The sequence below is a fragment of the Syngnathoides biaculeatus genome, chromosome 23 (genome assembly GCF_019802595.1).
Source record: "Syngnathoides biaculeatus isolate LvHL_M chromosome 23, ASM1980259v1, whole genome shotgun sequence".
Taxonomy (NCBI): Eukaryota; Metazoa; Chordata; class Actinopteri; order Syngnathiformes; family Syngnathidae; genus Syngnathoides; species Syngnathoides biaculeatus.
In genome coordinates this window covers 14027979-14050756 of record NC_084662.1, presented here as the reverse complement: position 1 = coordinate 14050756, position 22778 = coordinate 14027979, and the positions used below count along the sequence as shown (strand labels likewise).

The 22778-nt window shown below is 42.3% G+C and overlaps 1 protein-coding gene across 3 annotated transcripts; it reads right to left on the bottom strand.

Annotated features, from left to right (window-relative positions):
- Positions 1-1582: 1582 nt before the first annotated feature.
- Positions 1583-17796, bottom strand: LOC133496871 (cAMP-specific 3',5'-cyclic phosphodiesterase 7B-like). 3 transcript variants are annotated; one of them, XR_009793875.1, is made up of 13 exons: positions 17478-17796; positions 10521-10610; positions 10096-10259; positions 9482-9545; positions 9304-9399; positions 8829-8929; positions 7421-7552; positions 6527-6618; positions 6171-6315; positions 5993-6089; positions 5883-5922; positions 4575-4655; positions 3726-3793 (listed from the first exon to the last, which is right to left on the bottom strand). XR_009793875.1 is itself a non-coding variant. In XM_061812931.1 (12 exons), exons 1-12 carry the CDS (start codon positions 17779-17781, stop codon positions 3621-3623), a joined length of 1539 nt encoding a protein of 512 aa, XP_061668915.1. In that variant the 5' UTR covers positions 17782-17796; the 3' UTR covers positions 1583-3620. The 3 variants fall into 3 exon arrangements, 2 of the variants coding, with proteins under 2 accessions (XP_061668915.1, XP_061668916.1); XM_061812931.1 differs by lacking the exon at positions 5883-5922 and having other exon boundaries at positions 1583-3793; XM_061812932.1 differs by lacking the exons at positions 5883-5922; positions 17478-17796 and adding an exon at positions 12179-12297 and having other exon boundaries at positions 1583-3793.
- Positions 17797-22778: the final 4982 nt, after the last annotated feature.

Genomic DNA, 22778 nt, shown 5'->3' with positions numbered 1-22778 from the left:
AACGCTAGCTAAATTAGAGTTGTCTTTTTCTTTTTTGGTGGGTGGGGAGTGAGGGGTCTGGGGAGGGGGGACACAAAATGCAAGTGCAGCATTTATCGGGTTCACGAGGGAGATCACTATCAGCACACTTTGTTGTTCCAGAGGGAGTGGTGCCTTCACTGTCATTTAGGGGGGGGGGCTGCAAACCAAGACGGGGGGTTGGAGGTGGGGTGGGCTCTGTTTTTAGTGTCAATATTTACACTGACACATGATTTGTGTGTGTGCGTAATGATGAGCATGAATGCAAGTCAAACGTCACGCATGCACGACGGGCGCAATTGTCGACGCTGACAAAACAACAAGCAACGTGTTTGTTTTTGCGATTAGCTCTCAATTGTACAAAGGCTACGAGAAAATACAAAATTGTCTTTAGGCATAGAGCACGTTTAATTGAGTAAACTAACTCACTCTTACGGGGCAATATAATTCTGGTATTAACGTACAGGTTAGAACTTTTTTTTATTTCAGTCAATTTGACCAAAAGACTACACGTGGCAAAAATCTCCAAAACTACATCATATAGTGTATACTCAATTTCAGATTTTCAAGAATTATTTACCTATCTCAGATGTTTTACAGTACATACAACAGTTTAAAACACCTGGTGTCAAACTCAAGGCCCAGGGGCCACGTCTGGCCCGCCGCATGATTTTATGTGGCCCGCAAAGGCAAATCATGTATATCAACTTCCGTGATTTGTGTGATAATCTGGAAACAAATTTCAAATCGTCATATCATAAATGATCATGTTCGAGATATTGTTACCAAACATAACCAATAGTTAAAAAAAAAAAAATTACACTTGATTTCTGATTCAAAACTAGTTCATAAATTTCATCTGTAAATATCATGAGGCGAAAGATTTTCATGGATTCACAGTCCTAACAACCCTCTGCGGGAAATTGCAAAACTATAATGTGGCCCGCAACAAAAATGAGGTTGACACCCCTGGTTTAAAAGATGCGCTGGGTCAAATCGACCCACTTGAATTTTTGAATTGTGACAAAATGAACAATTTCCACTGTATATGTGGATTACAAGCCATATTTGAGCAAATAGAAGTGTCAGAATTTCTTAAGTTGATTTAAAAAAAATAATTAATTTAAAACATCCTGGGTCATTGTAAAAGTAGTTTTATACAGTATTGTTGTATATATTTGAGAGGAAAATGTTTCAATTTATTGACACAAGACCTCTTTTATCATGTGCCAAATTGAGCCATGGAATGAAAAAAAAAAAAAACGAAGTGAAGCACTCCAAAATAGGAACTGTAGCGTTCTCAATTTTACCGCCAAGAATAACAAAAGTGGCCAACAAACTGATCTATGTGCCTCATTTGGATTGCAAATTGTAGAAATATGCAAATGAGGGCGCCACAAAGTACTAGTCGGGTCTTCAAAATGATCAAAATTGGCCTCTTGTTCCCTTTTACGATGGAACTTTTACTCCCCCCTTCCAATTTTGACTGGAGATGATGCTGGACTAACGTAACTTTGCTGCCGCTTAGTGGCATCTCGACGATGTAAGGGAAAAAAAATTAAAACACTGAACACATTTTTTATTGTTCAGTGTCCAAAGATTCCTTGATCATATACACACACTATAAATATATAATAAAAAACTTAAATCATGGTTTCATAATGGCTTAGCAAGAAAATATTTGTGGTTATTATAGTTAAAAAAGTATAGTCCATTAAAAAAAAAAAAAAAATCACTCCAATTTTTGTTGAGTCACAAATTACTGGATGAAAACAAAAAACAAATGCCAAAATGTTCATTTTCTTACGACACAATCATCTTTTTAACAGTGGAAAAATACCATGCTAAAATGAGAAACAGAAAATATAAAATAAATATTTCGTGTTTTTTTTATTGAACACTGGTGAGTAAACATTTTAATATGTATAAATTCTTAATTGTGCAAAAACAGAGAGAACATTTTTCATTTGAGGCCTCACCTCCAAATAACTCCTTAAACAATATAATATTGCACAGTGACAAAATACAGATATGATACTTTTACTTTTTAACTGTAGAACATTTGGGATAAAAATACAAAAATACATCTGAGGCCGTAGTCCTGATCAAGGCCTTGCATGTTACCTTCTGCAGTTGAGCAAGTCAAATAAGAACATTTTTTAAATTGTAGTTACACAATATTTCTAAATATTCTCGTGTCATATTACTTTTAAACAGTGAATTTAAAAAAAAACACGATTTGAAGAGCCAGAAGGAAAAAAAAAATGAAATGTTTTTTTGTAGTAACAACACAATACTCATTTTCATCAATACTATGACACTTTTTAGTCGTGGATTTTTTGGGGGAAAAAAATGAAAAATAAATGTGCCGCCTCCTTCTAAATAATAAAGGCCTTGCCTGCTCTCTCCAGTCGAGCAGCCCGTGAAAAACATGTGAACGTGGCAATTTAATGAACGCAGTATAAAAGTTTCCAGAATGCAGGCAGTACAAAAGTTTCCAATTTGCTATTAAGGCCTTGTTGAACGAGTTTATGTGAAATAAATGCACCATTTAAATGTGTTACTAAGTAGGAAATCCTGTTTTTCTTTTTTTTGGTTCAACAAACACGGCGACTTTTTTCGTGTGTTTTGATGTAGCCGTCAGCTGTAAACAGTTCATATAGTCAAAACTTTTTTTTTCTCGTCAGAAGCAGGTTTAAGCTTCCTCCTTATGAAAATTCAGTGAAATGTAGGAGCAGTTAAACAATTATAAATGAGCATTCAGTATGAATTGCATAAAAAGTGAAAATGATTGTCTTAATTAGAATTATTGTAGAAAAATTATTTGATCTCATTAGTTCAATTTAAATAGGGGACCTGTACTGTATTCATGTAGGAAAACAGTTTTCAGGATACTTCTTGGCTAATTTAGTAATACATGGGTTTGCACACTTCTGCAACCACATTATCACTATTTTTTTAGTTTGCAATATTCAACTTCTTGAGTTTTTTTTGTTTTTTTTTTTACACCAAGCACCACCCAAAATAAACATTTAAACTCTCGAGGTAATACCTGATGGAGAATATTAAAATACAGTAGCGTAGTAGGTGTAAGTGTTCATTAAAAAAAAAAAAAAGGCATAATTTTTTCTCCTAAAAAGTACATTTGATACAATTCCCAGCCACAGTAATGTTATGTACACTTTGAAAGTTAACACTGTGCTTTAGTATCCAAAACAAATTTCTACTCAAAATAATACTTCAACTATTACACATATTGCACATATATGAAATGAAAAAAATGTACCTAAATAATTTTTTTTTTTTTAAACAGAACACGGGCATTTTGCCAACACTTATTTTTTCGCATACCACAAGTTGGAGTACTCGTACCGCGCTTTGCTGCTTTATAACAGGTGTTACAATTTTGAATTAAACAATAGCAGCACATTTGAATTTCTTTACATAGTGGATTTGGAGTAGCCGTTATTTTAAAAACAATTTCTAACCAATTTCATTTCCTAAACTGAAGCACTGAAATCATTTCAGTTTCAAACCAGCTTCTACATTGTTAAGATGCATAATTTCATCGATTACCACCTCACAACGCACGCAGGGCGCGATTACCGGACGTCCTCCTCGGAGTCTGGGGGCCGCGTTTGGGCGTCGTGCAGCAGGCGGGTCCAGTGGGCCTTGTTCTGGCGCAGGTGGGCCATCATGGTGCGGCTCAGGGCGCTCGCGTCGGTGAAGCGGCGCCACTCGGCGAAAAGGGGCTCCACGATGTACGAGATGAAGCCTGCCAACCCAGACAGTTAACAATTCAACAATAGAGTTAACAATTCATTGATAGCTGCGATGTTATAACTCGGCGGAGCAGCTGGTACAGCGTTGGCCTCACAGTTCTGGGGAGCTGGGTTTGATCTCGGCCCTGCCTGTGTAGAGATTGCATGTTCTCCCCGTGCCTGTGTGGGTTTTCTCCAGGCACTCCGGTTTAATCCCACATTCCAAAATCATTGGAGACTCTAAATTGCCCCTAAGTGTGATTGTGAGTGCGACTGTCTCCATGTGCCCTGCGATTGGCTGGCAACCAGTTCAGGGTGTACCCCGCCTCCTACCCTTTCGCGACCCTTGTAAGGATAAGCAGCTAAGAAAATGGATGGATGGATGTTATAACTGTATGTGACAGGTATTTGAACACAAACGGTGCAGCAACATGCAGACAGACAATACTCACAGGCATACATTCTTTATCCTCTGTGAAATTACTCATTTGTATCAGTGTGACATGAGAGTAATCATGAAGGCTGTTGATACGAGTCCAAAGGCAAACAATCTGACGCTGATTATGTCCTCCTCGCCATTACTTTGCACTAGACTGCTGCGGTTTGGCACATCGGTGAACTCCTTATGTGTCTTCCAAGTGGTCTAAGTATTCTGTATCAGTATCAACGACGAACATTTAACTTGATCTTAAAATGTGATTGCTTCATAGGGATGTTATAAGTGGGTGTGCGTACTTGTGCAACTAGATTATCGCACTGTGTATGTGTGAGTTGCGGTGGTTTTTGCACACTCACCGCTCTGTATGGCCGGGACCGAGTCGGCCTGCTGGTCGCACAGTGGGCTGATCTCCAAGTTGAACTTCCTCTCAAGGTCGCCTACAAGGTTGTCAATCACAACAAAGCCCAAACTCAGAAGTTGAAAGAATTTTTAATTAAAAACTCAAATTTTCAAGGAGGGAGGGGGTGGTCAATTTTGTCCAGGGTGACCCCCGAGTTGCATCATTTGATATCATATGTCATCATGATATCATATCATCATTGATATTTTATGCTTCACGTGGGTTAGATTCTTGCAATATTCTCCCATTTTCCAAATTGGAACACACAAAAAAAACCATACATACATATATATTAAAAAAAAAAAAAATATATATATATATATATATATATAAACTGTATTGCCTGATTTATCAAACACGTCAGTTATGGAAAAAAAAACCTAATCTGACAAAAACAAAGTTACATTATACCGTACTGTAGTTGCATTCTAATCAAATTTGACGACTATTTTTGTAATTTCTTTTAAATATGTAAAATATATATAATACATTTCCATATTACTTTATTATTATTATTATCATTATCATTACAGTGCTATTACGTTACATTTTTACAGGTATTCATTTTCAACGATCTAAAAACAAAACATGTAATCGACATCCTTGAAATTGGGGTCCTCTTCCCCTCCAAAAAGTTATTTTTTCAATCATTTTTCAAACATTATATTTTGATTTATAATGTCCATACATGTTAAGGTTTCTAAATATTATAATAGATGAAATAACAATGGTGAAATTAGTTCAGTTTGCCCAAAAAAGGTTGAAATTTAAAAAAAAAATTTTTTTTAAATGTCAACCTTCATATCAATTTGACGTTCCATTTCTTTTGGCTTTCTTTTAATACATAAAAACATCAACCATGTTTTTTATTATTACTATTATTTCTATTGGAATATTTTAAACTTAAACTTAACTTAAATGGGGTCACATTTAGAAAAACATAAAATACAAACTGATTACATTTTAAAATGTATTTTATTACAAATGGATATACTCAATCCATCCCCAATTATAAATTATATTTTAGTATATTTTTAAATTTTAATTTAATTTAATAGGTGAAAGGAAATTATTAAAATTTTGTAAAATATATTTTAACAAAAAACACAGCTACAAAATGAACACGTATGTATGATTCATGGTCTATTCTTTTTATTATAATGAGTTAAAATGTTTTAATTGATTTGAAAATGTCAATTAAATTCTGCCAATGACCTGACACTGGATCTTCGAGAATCGTGGCTATAAAAAATTTATACTCAGCTGTCTGCAGCCGGTTCGAATCTTGTTCTCATTTGCCTTACCTGGATAAATAAAGGTTAAATAAATAAAACATACAAGGCGAGTCCAAACTCCTCACTGCGCTCCACTCGCCTTGCCTGAAGAACTCCTCGCACACCCTCTCGCTCCACTGCTTGCTGAGCGGCCAAACGCGACACGGGTTGCAGACGTCTGCGCACTTGAGGCCGATCTGAGCGCGAGGAGGGGACGGGTTACTTTTACTTAGCCATCGTCCGACGGGCCGAGGTGTCGCGTGGCCGCGTTTCCTCACCTGCAGAATGAAGTGCCGGTGCGACGCCACCCGCAGATCCAAGTCCTGCTTGTCCTGATGCGCCCTGAAGCTGAGCAGGAACTCGTCTTGCCTGCTGATGTCCGTGGCCAGGATGAGCGAGCCCAGTCGCTGTTCGATTTCCTGCCTGCGTGGGCGACGTCGCGAGTTAACACGGACCAAAAAAAACTTGTCACTGTTTGCCGAAGAGGACTTTTTTTAACCACATATTAGGATGGAATTGTGTATGAAATTTCAAAATCAGTCCCACGATTTAAATTTGAATAAAACTTTTTTGTAAAGATCACATAACACGGCAAAAGATTTTTCTCATTGTTGCACTTTGCGTGTTTTCTTACGACATGTCAGCGGGGAGGTGTGACAGCAGTTGTGACTCTCGCAGCATTCCCACCGTCGACCTCCAGTGGTGACTCTCCAGCACCGACGTGTTCTGCACAATAGGAGGGGTGGGGGGAGGGGGGGGAAGTCACCTCTTTGTTCTCGATCTATTTTCTGTCTTGGGTTTTGTTCTTTGATGCATGTGTGTGTTCGGGAGTTGCAAAATGTGGGGAAATTTCCGTGTGAATGGATGAGAATTACCAATCCATCCATTGTCTTAGCCGCTTATCCTCACAAGGGTCGCGGGCTGTGCTGGAGCCTATCCCAGCTGTCAACGGGCACGGGGCAGGGTACACCCCAACCGGATGCCAGCCAATCGCAGGGCACATAGAGACAGATTATCACAAGCTATCGGTGTGGGGGAGGACCCAAATGCAGGACTCCGAGTCAAAGGCATAATGTCCAGTGGGTTTTATTTCAGAAGCAGTGTCCGCACCCGGTGAGCCGTGCCCGTGACGAAAACTCCAACATAAATACATGGTCAATTAACGTGGCGAATGCGCAACAGCTGTGACGAGTGCCAGAGGTGGCACCGCCCAGAGCTATGACCAGGCCACGCCCCTCCTGGCAGTGCTCCAGCCCCGCTCACGACAAAAACAGCCCCACTCCCAATCACACCTAGAGGCAATTTAGATTGTCCAATTAATGTTGCATGTTTTTGGGATGTGGGAGGAAATCAGAGTGACCGGAGAAAACCCACGCAGGCACGGGGAGAACATGCGAACTCCACACAGGCGGTGCAGGGATTGAGCCCGGGTCCTCAGAACTGTGAGGCCAATGCTTTACCAGCTAAGCCACTGTGCCGCCTCTTTCCATTCAATTACTCTAATTCTCGGTCGTGTGGTTGGTGGTACCTGGTAGAGGGACGCCAGATGGTGCTGGGTCTTGATGAGAAACGGCTGGTTGACACCCGGGTGGTCCACGTCGTGGGCAGCGGCGGCCATCAAGCCCAGGAAGACGTCCACCGGGCTCAACTGCTCTGCTAACTACCATACAAAGGCTGTGCATCAAACATTTGTTATGATTAAGAGAAAAATAAATATGTTTATGAGGTGAAGGGTGCAGCTTTCTACAAGTGCTTTTTTCGTGATGTTTTAGGCTTAAAAAACAGGTCCCCTGTGGAGTGAAGTTCGAAATAAATTTCATTTTTCCCTGGAGTGGTGTGAGAATTTTCCAGCCAGAGACACTCGCGAGCCAACAAGTATGACCGGACTCAGTTTTACTTCATCCATCCTTCCATTTTCTTAGCCGCTTATCCTCACAAGGGTCGCGGTGAAGTGCTGGAGCCTATCCCAGCTGTCAACGGGCAGGAGGCGGGGTACACCCTGTACTGGTTGCCAGCCAATCACAAGGCACATAGAGATAAACAGCTGCACTCACAATCACACCTTGGGGCAATTTAGAGTATCCAATTAATGTTGCATGTTTTGGGGATGTGGGAGGAAACCGGAGTGGCCGGAGTAAACGCACGCAGGCACGGGGACAACATGCAAACTCCACACAGGAGGGAGCCGGGATTGAACCCGGGACGGCACAACTGTGAGGCCAACGCTTTACCAGCTGCTCCACCGTGCTGCCCTTATTTTCGTTGACACTTGAAAAAAAAAAAAGAGTCTCGATGAACAGTGTCACTGCAACACACATTGTATAAATATTATGCAGAACTTGTAGGCTTGGGATTTATTTCTGAGTTGATTCTGGCCTGATTGAAGACAAAACCAGAATGGGCCAAATGAAAGCTTTTGTCAAAATGTGAACTGCTGTTATGAGAAATTAAAAATCAATCACATTAATAAAGTGATTAGTGTGCCTGTAAGGTTCCTAAATTTTCCATGTGGCAAATTGTTATTTTAATGATTTTTTTGAGAATGTTTTATTTTTTTGTGAAGGGGCTTCATTATTTCTTAATGGGTAGAAAACAGCACCTTCATGTGGTAGTAAAGTTCTATGATGTGTATTATTTAGTTATGAGTATGTCAATATGCACACGCGCAAAATTTCCAGTCAATCATACTAATAGGATATGACGTTTATTTGGTATCAATGCAAACATTATGGAAGTTGTCAACATAATTATAGCATTATGGCACTTACGGATGGACCTACAAGCTTTTTTTTTTTTTTGTAAATCACATTAAACTCAAGTATCCATTTAATCACTTGATAAGCTACACTGTACATTTAATCGGCTCAGTGTGTATTATAGGATTCCAACCCCCCCGCGCACCCACCCCCACGCTAACCGGGAATTTTTCGGCCTACCTTGGGCTCCTGCAGGTAGCAGTACATGGCCTGGGTGACGTCGGCCGCGTGCACGGCATTGTGATAAGGGTTTTGGAGGTGGTAGTGACTCCGCACCATGCCTGCGAACACCAACAGACGTAAATCCCAAAACAGAAAACATTACGATTACACTGCAAGGAAATCTGCCACGTCTTGTTTTCAATAACAATAATGTAGGTTATTATCGGATTATTACTCAGTTGTAACCACTCCTCTACATGAATGTGCAGCGGCAAAAAGGCCGACAAGAGAATTCCCGCAATCCCGTTTAGCGTCCATTAACTGGGACTTATTCAAGAAATTTCGAGTTAGTGGGTCGTTGAGGGCCTTGGTGTATCAATATGTTGCGACTTAAAAACAATTTAATCTAGTGAAGGTCTATAGGTCTATATATTTTTTTTATATATATGTGATGCAACCATTTTTCATTTTTGTTGGACGGAGGAGAACCTACTGAGGAACCTGTGCAGTTTGACCATGTCCAGCTGGAGGTGCTGAACAAGACCGTAGATGTTGAAGAGGTGGCACATTAACGTCACGAGGCTGTTACCTACAACACACGGAGAACAAAAAAAAATATTCAATATCGATAATAATTGACGGATTTGTATATCAACAAGAGACCAGCTTACCGTTTGTAAGGCGATCAAACAGGAAAATGTCAAAGTTCCAGGAGCCCACTTTTGATAGCATGTGCTGTCATAAAAAAGGGTCATTATTCAATATTTTTGTCCAACGTTAGCACAGTGAAACATTAACTTTTTAATTTAATGTACTTGTAAATTGTAAATGAATTGAAATGCCATCGAGGGTTACCTACGATCCCGTTTGCCAAAAATTTATATTCACTGTTTTTGTGTTCCTGAAGAGGACGGGTGGGACGGTGGAGCAAATACTTAGGGAAGTTCTGAGGACCGGGGTTTAAATCCCAGCCCTGCCTGTGTAGATGTTGTGTTGTCTCTACGGCCCCTGCGATTAGCTGGCAACCAATTCAGGGTGTACCCTGCCTCCTGCCCGTTGACAGCTGGGATAGGATCCAGCACTTTCGCGACCCTTGTGAGGATAAGCGGCTCAGAAAATGGATGGCTAGATGAAAGGGAGGACCTTCATTTATTTAAGCCATAGCCTTGTCTAACAGGCGTGACATCTACAGCTACTTACAAACGTTTTGGGGTGGGTGTCACATTCTTGTAATGTGAAGAACTAAATTGCTTATATTTTATTAAATCTATGTAAATCTCGTTACCGCAGCCTGGCCCAGGTAGTCGTAGTCCAACAGATGCAGGGAGTCGGGGGTCCAGGGCAGCAAGCCCCGCAGGAGCCGTGAAGCGTGGCAGTACCTCTGGAAACCCAGCAAAGTCTTCACTTTCTTCCTCCTGACGGAGTCCGGCTCCCGCAGCTGGTCACAGGCTGAAATGTCAAAAAAAAAAAAAGATTTAAGTCATTTTATTTCAAAGGTTTTAACGTACTATTGCAAAATGAATACTTTTGTCTTTCACATCATTATTGAAATGTATTTCAATAATTACAAAAGTTTGCCCGCCCTATTGCATTATGTCATTCACCCCTTCAACTTACAACTAAAGTCAGATTTACAACAACAGCTGGTAATATCAGAACACCCAGTCATTAAAAATATTTTTTTTCCCTCGACAAGACAATATGACTTACGCTTAACAATGTGCTTGTCAATCAAAGGGTAGGAGCCTCGTCTCTCAGCCAGCAGCACAGTACCGAGACGACCATTTGGCGGGCCCCCTCCTAAAAAAAAAAAAAAAAAAAAAAAAACGGACAGCATGGAGTCATCAACAGATCATTGACGGACATTTACTTTACTTTTAACACAACTACACGTTCGAGGGAAAGAACCCAATGTACATTGATGATGTACTTCAGACTCATTGAGATCAAACTTGTTGAGGTTCTCATGAGATTCATTGAAGAGCCTGAATCACCAAGATATCACACTTCTGACGAGTGCCCAGAACCTCGGGAAAACACATTTCACGCTGGACAGACGCAATTGTGACGCACGCTAACGGAATGGGCACACATGCTCGTCGGACACCCCATTAGGTACACTTGCTTCATTGTTCCATCCATTTATGATCTGACTTTGGAACCAGCATGGACTGCTCGCCAGGACACAAGCCGTGTAAGAGTGGGTATAAAATTGTCTACACAACCCTTTTCATATGTCAGGTTTTTGTGATAAAAATAAAAATGCGCCCAATGTGAATCAAACGTTATTGTCTGGTGAATAACATTCAAACTTCCAACGGGGGATCAGAACGCACCGCTTGACATTTCGCTCATTTAAGATCAAAGAATATCTGCACTTTACCCAGGGTCTACTTAGTAGACAACCAACCATTTACAGTCACATTCATACCTATGAACAATTTAGAATCAAAAGTGAACCTAAAAATAATGCATGTCTTTGGAACATGAAGAAGTCAAAAGTAGAGTTAACCCACATTTAGCAATAAAAATCTGTGACATAGTAACAAAAACATTTTAAATCTACTCGTTGCACGCTCTTTCAACTTGATTTAACTTTGAAGCCCATTTGATACTTCAAAACATGCAGTGGCTGTGAATTATCAGACAAACTGAAAACATGTGACCAGCACGCTCGACACACTTTCTCAATATTGATCCCTCTGTTTTTTTTTTTTTTTGTGGGGCACAGTGTGAAAGACTTTATGACGGAAACTATCCGTCATAAACCAAAACAGCGATCTGTCCAAAAAAAAAAAAAAACAAAAACAAATAAGACTCACCCCAGGCGAATGCGGTTATCACGGCTTGAACCAACTCTTAACCTTTACAGAATCAATAAACATATCCCGATCTGAGCCCACGCCTTCGACACGACAACACATTACACACAGGAATCCAGTGTTTTCTCACTATTGCAGACATGAAAGTGTTTTTATAGTTTGTTTGTTTTTTAAGTATACAGACTTCTGTTGTGCCATGTCGTGTGCAACATGCCATGCAGCGCTGAGCCCCTCTGGAAGACATATGCATGCAATATGATGAAAGACAAGAGATGGCAGAGAAGTTCCGATTCTCATTTGACCTCGTCTGAATCTAAAAGTCTGAGAAACCCGTGCAGGACCGTTTATCGGCTCAACTTCTATCATTTTATTACGCTTTATTTCACCCTTGAACTATTCACGGGAGCTTCGGTTTGAATCGCCGACCTCGGATCAAAGACGAAAGCGTAACTACTCGTTAATGACTCCTCGGCATCAGAATCAGAATCATCCGTCGAGCTTTTCCGACAAAGGGTCTACATCACAAACGCCGTCGTCAACACATACCAGTCGCGTCTCCGAGCCGCATCACTTTAAGGGTGATCGTCTCAGTGGCCCTCAACATCTTAGTCTTTCAATCTGAACACGCGCACACACAATTTGCAGTATTTTAAAGGTCGATTCACTCTTTTATCCTTTCAACCGGCAGCCATCACTGGAAAACCTTGTGACATCATTTGCGTCCAACTCATCACAAACAAAGAGTAAAGCCTTGTGACACCATCAGCCATTCATCTCAACGGACAATTGGAAACAAATTTAAAAGTATTTTATTTTGCACAGCACCCGCTGTTCTTCTGCAGGGAGCGGAACAACCGACAAGTCATCTTAGATCTCTGTGAAGAACTGTGACCTGAATCTGGACTCTCTGTTGACGTAGTACTTCTGGGTAGCTTGAGGATTTGGATACAAAAAGATTCGTGTTCATCAGGGAACATTGGATACCAACAGATTAAAAAAAAGAATCTGGATAAAACTCAAAAGAAAAGCTGAAGCAACAGGCATCCAGATTGAGTATTAGGTACTGCAGGCAGCTCACCGAGGTCACCAAATACTCATAGATGTAATAAAGAAACTAGGTTACGCATCTTCAAAGGCTGTGGTGGAATTACTGGGAAAACAAAGAAAGCTGGAGAGGCTCCAGCACTCCCGCGACCCTTGTGAGGATAAGTGGCTCGGAAAACGAATGGCTGGATATGCAAAGGCAAAGAAATCTATTTGGATCATTAGAAGCAAAGAAAGCTCATTTTATAGACCGGTTAGATTGAAGCACTCTCAAAGATCTTTAGAGACTGAAATCCAACTGTGAAGCAGGAGACGTTCCAAGGACTCGGGAGACCAGATGTGGGGAGCGAATTCGCGTTGAAATTTGAAAGGATTTACAGAAGGAAACCACTAACCCTTGAACAAATAGAAAGTGGATTACTAAATTTCCTCAAAAGACAGCTAAGCGTCGTCGGGTAATCCCCAAAAACAAAAAGCAAAAACTGGTTCTAAAGCCCATATTATTCCCCAAAGACCAAGAAAGCACTTTTGCAATAGTTGAACGTGGAAACCGTATGTAGGTTAGGAATCCGCCCCCCAGAACTGCACTCAAAGATAATTCTTGAATGACGGAAAATAGCAATACCTGCAATAATACTTGTATACCGTAACTGTCATGTGTGGCGATGACACACACGGAGAAAATTTACCTAAAATTAAGACTGCCAGGGGAAATAAGCACATCGTTTACAGCCCTGCCAAAATTCATCATTTCATTTTATGACCCGTAAAAAGTTATGCTATTTCATGGAGGCTCCTTCTTATGCATCTGGTTAAATCCTCCAGTACCACGAAGGCACTCAACAGACTCAAGGACAGTTTTTTTTTTTGTTGTTTTTTTTTGCCCCTGTAGCCAATAAGACTGTGAACACATTTTTGTTTTGTTTTGTTTTTAGCAAAAACCATGCCTGAATATTTATATGATCTAAGTCACTTTACATCATGTTTATTATTATTGTATTTATATTTTTAAGCACCTTTTTGAGTAGCGCTCATTATATTCATAGTCATATAATGACAATTAAGGCTTCCATCCTTCCATTTTCTTTGCCGCCTATCCTCACAAGGGTCGCGGGCCGTGCTGGAGCCTATCCCAGCTGTCAACGGGCAGGAGGAGGGGTACACCCTGAACTACTCGCCAGCCAATCGCAAGGCACATGGAGACAGACAACGGTCGCACTCACAACCACACCCCCCCTGCACATGGTTTATGTCGGTGTTCCACAAGGCTCCATATAAGTTACACAAAATTTTACATTAATATTCACACATGGAGAAAGAGAACAGCCGCACTCCCAATCACACCTAGGGGCAATTTACAGTGTCCAATTAATGTTGCGTGTTTTTTGGGATGTGGTAGGAAACCGGAGTGCCCGGAGGAAACCCACGCAGGCACGGGGAGAACATGCAAACTCCACACAGGCGGGTCCGGGATCAAACCCAGGACCTCAAAACTCTGAGGCTTTCCAGCTGATCCACCGTGCCGCTACAATGAAGGCTTTTGATTTGAAATTGTTATATAGTTGTGAAGGAAATCCCAAGTACGTCATTTGGTGCGGTTTTAGCCAATAAAAAAAAAAAAAAATCTGGAAAACTGAAATGGTGATAAACAGTTGAATGCTATATCTCCACAACTGTGTAATTCTCATTCTTTCCGCTTCCCCCCCAGCAATTATGTTCAAATATGTACAACGTACTTGGGAACAAATATCAGAATTCATTCTACAGGAAAGCTTCGCATCCTCCCCCGTTCTTGTGTTTGTTAGATGCCGCCCCCTCCCCGCAGCTCATCCTCTCGATCCCCCTTCCCTTCCCTTCTGTTACCTCTCGGTGCGGTAAATAGGTCATTGTCTCCACGCGAGCGCAGAACTGGGTCATTTGGGATGCGGTGAGGGAAATAAGAGAGGTGAAGTGGATGGTTCGAAAAAAAAAAGGGAGCTGTTTGAAGACACTACTGTGTACACTTGCTGTTTCCGCATCCCGTGAATAATAAACACTCGACGCACATTTAATGCAGCCTCCCACGCTCACTGACAAATGAGGTTGGGAAAAAAAAAAAAAGCGTACGTTTGACACACATCACCCACGCACATGTTCACTTGCACTGACTTTGCATGGAAGTGGCACAAATTTTGCCCTGGGAATGTTTTCCCTCCTCAATAACACACACAAACACACACACGTACACACAAACAGTACACAGGCATACATTCATTTCCAAACACATGAGCAGATGATGCCTCCTGCCCCCTGCAGCTGTTGCTTTTATAGGATGCAAAAAGAAACAAACAAGCACACCGCTTGCTACTCAGGTTTTGACGTAATTTGTTTCGACAAGCCAACCATTTTGCAATATCGGGATTTGACAATAATATGTTCATATACTCCCTGAGAAGGGTTGCGTCAGGAAGGGCATCCGGCGTAAAAATTGTGCCAAACATATGTGCGTTCATCTGAGATGACACGCTGTGGCGACCCCGAAAGGGACAAGCCGAAAGAAACTTACTTACTTTATGTTCATATACTCTGTTGACAGAAATGAGCACCCTATGCTCCGTAGCAATTTTGGTGTGTCCATCTATGTTGCATATGTAGTTTGACTTTGGTACTGTATATGACAAGTCGGCATGGAAGAGGCTCTTGGTCAGCTTGTATGTGATATTAAGGTTTGCAAGCTACTATTAATGACTCACGGATCGATGTAGATGGCAGCTCTGGGCTTGAAATCAGCACAGCTTTTGAGTAGAAGTTGAAGATTTGAAAGTCAAACTCGGCCAGTCACGTTGATTATCAGAGAGGGAAACGCAAACACAGAAGTCAGACGTTTAGACACCTCACGCTCAAACAGAGTGCGTAAATGCATGGTGTGAATAAAGTATGCGTCACTTCGTGTAGTCGAAAGAGTATTTCACATTCGTGAGAAAAGATAACGCTGTTTAAGGAGTGAATAATGAACACCTGATCAAAAAGACGCTGACGTTTAACTCTAGCCATGCAGTGAGCGGTGTCAAACCAAGGCCCGGGGGCCAGATCCGGCCCATCACATGTTTTTATGTGGCCCGCAAAGCCAAATCTAGAGTGTCGATTTCCATGATTCTCGTAAAGATCTGTACCAAAATTTCAAATCGTCAATCATCTTAAATGATAAGGTTGAGATATTACGAGCATTTTTGTTCCCGAACATGAATAGTTGAAAAACACATTAACCTTGATTTCTGTTTCCAAAACTAGTTCATCAATAGATGATGTACAGTATATATGATGAGACGATTAAATAGTTTTATTGTTTCACAGTCATAATGGTGCTCGAAGGGAAACCGGAAATACAATGTGCCCCGTGAGAAAAATGACACCCCTGGCCATTTTCTTTGCCGCTTATCCTCACAAGGGTCGCGGGGAGTGCTGGAGCCTATCCCAGCTGTCAACGTGCAGGAGGCGGGGTACTTCCTGAACTGGTTGCCAGCCAACTGCAGGGCACATCGAGACACACAGCTGAACTCACAATCACATCTAGGGATAATTTAGTGTGTCCAATTAATGTTGCATGGTTTTTGGGATGTGGGAGGAAACCGGAGTGCCCGGAGAAAACCCACGCAGGCACAGGGAGAATATGCAAACTCCACACAAGTGGGATGGGACTGAACCCGGGACATCAGAAATCTGAGGCCAACGCTTTCCAGCTGCTCCACCGTGCCGCCCACTGCTTAAAGTGTTTTTCAAAGTTGTAAATATAAATAAGAATATATCAATTATTTTGTTCTCAAAGCCCTTTCAGTATTGTTTTTTCAGAGTTTGAGGTCCCAAAAAAAACATTAGCATCAAACACACTCTTCTGCTGGATGTTTCTTTCCACGAGAATCTTGTTTTCGCAACTTCCTGATCAGAAACTGGCGTTTTTGATGAAACCAACCAAAATACTAGAAAAAGTTAAAAACATGATTTTCTTTCAAGAGAAGAGTTTTTTTTGGAGGGAAGTGGGGGGGGGGGGGCTGGACTGCGCATACTTTGCACAACAGTGACAAAAAAAAAAAAGACTGTCTACTATCTTACTCAACTTGTGTCGTACAAGGGTGGCTCCGACTACCGGAGCCAAATTCCTTCTGTGTCGGAACATAAAAAATATTTTGATTATGATGAGCGCATCAAAAGCAAAATTACCGCAACAGTTCATTTCAATCCACAGGTCAAAAACTGTCAATATTCCAGGATTGTTGTGAAAATCCAGCCCTTGTAGCCATTTTCACTTGGCAACATGAGATTTCATAACCATGACAACCTTGAATAGAAATTCAGTAAAAGTCTCATGAAGACGTGTAAAAAGACGTGACCGCTTCTGGTCCGAGAAGTCCTCTTAAGGGTCAATAAGATCATTTTCAGGGGTCCTTCAATGACAAACGTCCTAATAAAATTTTCCTGGATGCTACCAGATTTCAAGTTCATGTACTATACTGAATTTCTCTAAATGTAGTAGGCACGTTTATCACTAGTAGACCCATGAAAAAAGTCACAAGACACGTTCAAAAATACAAAAAAATGACCATTTTTGTTGAAACTTTCAGGGGTCAGTGATGAAATTGTACAATAGTTTGTCCGAACTATGTCAAATTTGAACCAAGCACAATATGTGTGGAATTGACATGAAAGCAGGAGTTCAGAACATTCAGCTCTTGCTTCATTTTGTTAGGAATAACATTTTCATGGATGAGCGCTTCAATTAATCAACAAACAAACTATAACAAACATGTAAGCAAAAACTATTTACCTTCCAGGTGTGCGCTACTGTCTTCACGCTTCACTTGCTCTTCCTCCTCCTCATCTTCCTTTTCCTCCCCGTCATCGTCCTCGCCGTCGACCCAAGCGCCCGCCTGCCGCCTCTCGGACCTCCGGGATCTCCCCCCGCGGCCCCGCCAGGCGCCCCGCAGCTGACGCATGAGCGCCTGCAGCTCCAGTGCCAGCGCCACGCCGCCGCAGGTGACCGGCGAGGTCTTCGCGCGCCCCCAGACCGGGGAGCCGGGCGGCTTGTCCCGGCAGAGCTCGGGACTCCACAGGCGCTCCAGCACGGGCATGGCGGCAACGGAGGGGTCAAGACTAAAGTGGAGAACTTGTGGAAGAGGAGATGATGAATTGCATGACGAGAAGGAGGAGAGAAGGAGTGGGACTGCTCCTTAGTCTGTGAGGAGGATGTGGATCAGGTTCAGAACAGCAATTCACGCCACAATCTGGGGAACTGATGACAGCAAGAACATGACAATCTGTCTGTGTGTCCCACTCTGTTCATCTGCACGAGCCTTCTGCCGCATTTCATCTACTGACCGAGAGTTTAGTCGGCAAGCCGCGCCCCCCCTGCACGCTGCCAGCGAGTGTACAAGCACCGCCCCGCTCCGCTCCCACCCTCAGCACCCTCCTCTTCCTTCTTGTATTCAGTCAACCAGGAGTGACAATGTGAGCTCGTCTTATTTAGAGGCAGTTTAGATCATGGTGCTCAAACTGTGGTCTGTGAGCTGTAATTTGCAAATGATTCAAAATTAATGATATCACAAATCTCACAGTCATGCATTCTTTGTCTTCTGTGTAGTTGCATATTTACCAAGGAAGTGAAGCTTAAAATTGGACAAAAACGGTTTAATGGGAAAAGTACAAATGTTTTGAGTTTGCTGTGGTCAAGAAAGGAAATAACTATGGAAAGCACAGGTGTCAAACTCAAGGCCCGGGGGCCAGATAAGGCCCGCCACATGATTTTATGTGGCCCGCAAAGCCAAAGAGTGTCAATTTCAATTATTCTTGTCAAAATTTGTACAAAAATTTCAAATTGTCATGCATCATAAATGATAAAGTTGAGATAGTCTAAGCATTTTTGTTACCAAACATGAATAGTCGAAAAACACATTACCCTTGATTTCTGATGCTAAAAGTAGATCATAAATTGATGATAAATACAATTAAACGAGACAATTAAATATTTGTATTGGTTCACAGTCGTCATGGCCCGCTGAGGGAAACCGAAACCACATGTGGCCCGCGTGAAAAATGAGTTTGACACCTCTGATCTAAAGGTACCAGTACATATTTGGACCTCAAGTTACAAATGACCTGCTGTTCCAACAAATACAAATAGGATTTCCGTAGTACTACAGTAGAATTTCCATTACCTTGATTAACAAACTGTCTTGGCATGGACGATCAGTCCTGCGTTTGTGCCGCGCAAACATCACTGGCACATTTTGCACACCTTAAATCCATTAAATGAACCCTAAGCACGCCTCCAAAGACATGATGACGATAACATGCCATCTCACATCCCATAATGCATTGTGGGGAAAGTCAAATGATTCCTGTCTCGCGTATTCCTATTCCGGAGTAATATTAATGCGATCCATCCATACATTATCGAAGACACTTATCCTCACGAGGGTTACGGGAGTGCAGGAGCTCATCCCAGCTGTCAACGGGCAGGAGGCGGGGTACACCCTGAACTGGTTGCCAGCCAATCGCAGGGCATACAGAAACAATCAACCATTTGCAGTCACATTCACACCGATGTGCAATTTAGCGTCTCCGATTAATGCACGTTTTTGGGATGTAATCTAAGGAGGCACGGCGAGAACATGTAAACTCCATACAGGCGGGGATGGGATTTGAACCCCGCTCCTTAGAACTGCGAGGCAGTCGTTCACCCTGCTAATGGGTGACACCGCAAAAAGGGAAAGGGAAGATCACGAGGGGCGGCGATACTTTGACACATGCTCGGCCCACATGGTAGAGGTTAGATAAATAGATTAAAGAATAAATAAATAAAAGTGGCAATTTGGCGTTATTGACATTTGGGACTTTTGAACAAAGGATTTTGAGCAAAATGTCACTTCCTCTTTGGCACAGGGTTCGTCACAGAGGAGAGGCTAAAAGGCAAGTTTCTTAAGGACACCATACAAGCTGATGTACATTACTGAGAACACAGCGTTCCTGTTCAGATCCACATGATCGCAGCAGAAATGCGGCCGTAACAATTTGATTTCTTTTTTTTTTTTACACTCATACACTTGAGTCAGAGGGGTCACATGCAAGCAAAATAAGAAAGGGGGGGGGGGTTTGAGTACAGTTACAAGTTCATCATGTTGGCACAGTTTGATTTTGAGGCCGTATATACCATCCATCCATTTTCTCTGGCACTTATCCTCACAAGGGTCGCAGGGACTGATGGAGCCTATCCCAGCTGTCAACGGGCAGTGGGCGGTATATACGGTGCGGCACTGCGGCTCAGCTGGTAAAGCTTTGGCCTCACAGTTCTGAGGTCCTGGGCTCAATCCCGGACCCACCTGTGTGGAGTTTGCATGTTCTCCCCGTGCCTGCGTGGGTTTTCTCCGGGCACTCCGATTTCCTCCCACATCCCAAAATCATCCAACATTAATTGGACACTCTAAATTGCCCCTTGGTGTGATTGTGGGTGCGGCTGTTTGTCTCCATGTGCCCTGCGATTGGCCGGCAACCATTTCAGTACCCTGCCTCCTGCCCGTTGATAGGATAGGCTCCAGCACTCTCCCTTTTGAGGATAAGCGGCAAAGAAAATGGATGGATAACGTGGCCTCATGTGACAGACTTTGGAGTCTGGAATGTGTCACTTTTCTCCACTAGATAAGACCTTGAGCTCTTCCATTCGCATCAGGAGCTCAACTGTCCCTTCCGATAGTCTGCTGGGGTGGCTGCGCCAGAGCGCCTCATTGCACTCAGCACCGAGTGCATGCACAACATGCAGAGAGAGACAGAACGCAGAGGGATTTGTTCTTTCTCTAAAGTCTGACATGGAGGCACGCGACACGGACACGATTGCCCGCGCAAGATTTCAGAAAAGCGTGGAGAGATCCTGCCGCAGCGTGAGATGATTCAGTGACACGCACACACTCACAGAAATGAATGTCTGATTTTCTGATTCCCTTTCATGATTCTATGCCCCACGGTTCTAGCAGAGAAGTGGGTCAGCCTCAGAGTCCCGGATGGTCGTTCCAAAACCACAAACGCACGCACGTGATGCACAAAACGCACGCACGCGAAGAGACAAACAAAACAAAGACACACTTAACAAGAAAAATCAAACGCGCGAAAACACATCACAGACGAGCATAACGCACGCAAAACAAACATACAACACATGAACACGCACACACATTAACGTTAATTGAACAAAATCTTCAAAGAAGATATGAAAGAAAGCCTGGCTTACAAAGTGTAGTTACTGAACGTAGTGTGCATTTAAGGGGTGTGGCCAAACAAAAGAAACCATCCTTTTTACGTATAAGTAAACGTTTTCGTTTTGTATTTGAAGGTGTCCCATTCAACAAATGCCTGAAAGCGCATTTTCGACTGTGGCTCTCCTTGCCACATGCCAGAGCGTGACACATTCTCAATTGCAGCGTTTTTGCATCTGAAGCCCGCTCGTAAGTCAAATGTAGTTCACGGCACAAAGCAAAAGAAACTAAATCAATCATGACTTGAAAAACTGAGCTTTTTAGGCACTCAATAACTAAAGAAGAACAGAAGGACAACCTCGTTTTCCTCCACACAATCACAGGTGGAGGCACGTCATTAGTCAACATATCATGCACAATCACGGCGTCGCATCAAAAATCTAATTATTGCACCATAGAACACATAATAGCATAACTAGCAAATAATAAAACAATGACTGAAGAACTAATTGACACAAATACAAAACTGTAGCGTCACTGGGAGGCTGGAGGCACTCCCAGCATGCTTTGTGTCAATTTCTTCAGCCATTGTTTTAGTTTTATTATTTGCTAGTTATGCTATTTTGTTTGCTGTACTGTGATCATTTTAGTCTAGATGTGACACCATGATTGTGCATGAGGCGGCACGATAGATCAGCTGGTAAAGCGTTCTCCCCCGTGCCTGCCTGGGTTTGCTCCGGGCACTCCGGTTTCCTCCCACATCCCCAAAACATGCAACATTAATTTGACACTCTAAATTGCCCCTAGGTGTGATTGTGAGTGCGACTGTTTGTCTCGATGTGCCCTGCGATTGGCTGCCGACCAGTTCAGGGTGTACCCCGCCTCCTGCCCATTGATGGCTGGGATACGCTCCAGCACTCCCTGCGACCCTCGTGAGGATAAGTGGCAAAGAAAATGGAAGGATGGATGGATTGTGCATGACAATTAATGACTTTCCTCCACCTGTCAACGTGTAAGGGAACGTAAGCTTGTTCTTTTGTTTAGAAATATAAAATTGCTATCGTTCCTAACTGGCTCGTGAGCGCCCCCATAAGGCAGCATGTAAGCATGCTAAATCTTGCGCTAGTACGCATACATGCTAACAAAGTAATTTTGGAGAAAGTTTAAGATGTTTAAGTCTCCGTTATGGTTGTGAAAATATGGATTGGTGAAAGTATTAAGTAAGTAAGTTTTGTGCTCACATTATTCATTTTTTTCCTAACCATCGTAACAAGGTCGACGCTGAGAAGAAGTAAATAAATGCCAGTTGAATTAGAGCATGAAATCACAGAAAGTACAAGCGAGCGTGGCGAATAAAATAAAATAAAAATAAAAATCAACCAGTGTCCCAGAACAGACATTCATTTCGCTACTTGTTGGATACGCTGGCATCCGTTAGCGCATGTGTGTCCTGCCAGCTGATGTGCCAGCTGTGATGTTTGCGGCGGAGGGGGGGGAAAATAAATGTGGGTCATGCAGCATCAGTGTTCGTTTTCAGGCAGCAAAGAAATCACAAGCGCTCCACGTGCGCTGCTCCCAGCAGGGAGGGCCTCCCCCCGCCCCCACCAGCCATGTTTCCCTGAAAGCTTTGTTCGTCTCAAAACAGCCGAGTAGATAACACTTGAAAGATGAGGATAGTAACACATCAAGCTTGATTACCCCTGGGATGAGTTTCCAAGCTCGTTACAAAGAGGGGGTTGTCCCACGCTTCTCGATGGGGGGTCCGCTATAGAGAAGCGCTGATAATTGTTGGAACAATCATCAGTGTGTGCATATTTATGTCACAGGGGAGAAAAAAAAACTGCTACAGTGAAGAAAATAAGTATTTGAACACCCTGCTATAT

Coding starts and splice junctions, on each gene's coding strand:
- LOC133496871 (XM_061812931.1), bottom strand. CDS start 17,781: ATGCCCGTGCTGGAGCGCCTGTGGAGTCCCGAGCTCTGCCGGGACAAG. Junction 10,611..17,477: donor CAGTAGCGCACACCTGGAAG/GTAAATAGTTTT, acceptor TTTTTTTTTTAG/GAGGGGGCCCGCCAAATGGT. Junction 9,546..10,095: donor ACTACCTGGGCCAGGCTGCG/GTAACGAGATTT, acceptor TTTTTATGACAG/CACATGCTATCAAAAGTGGG.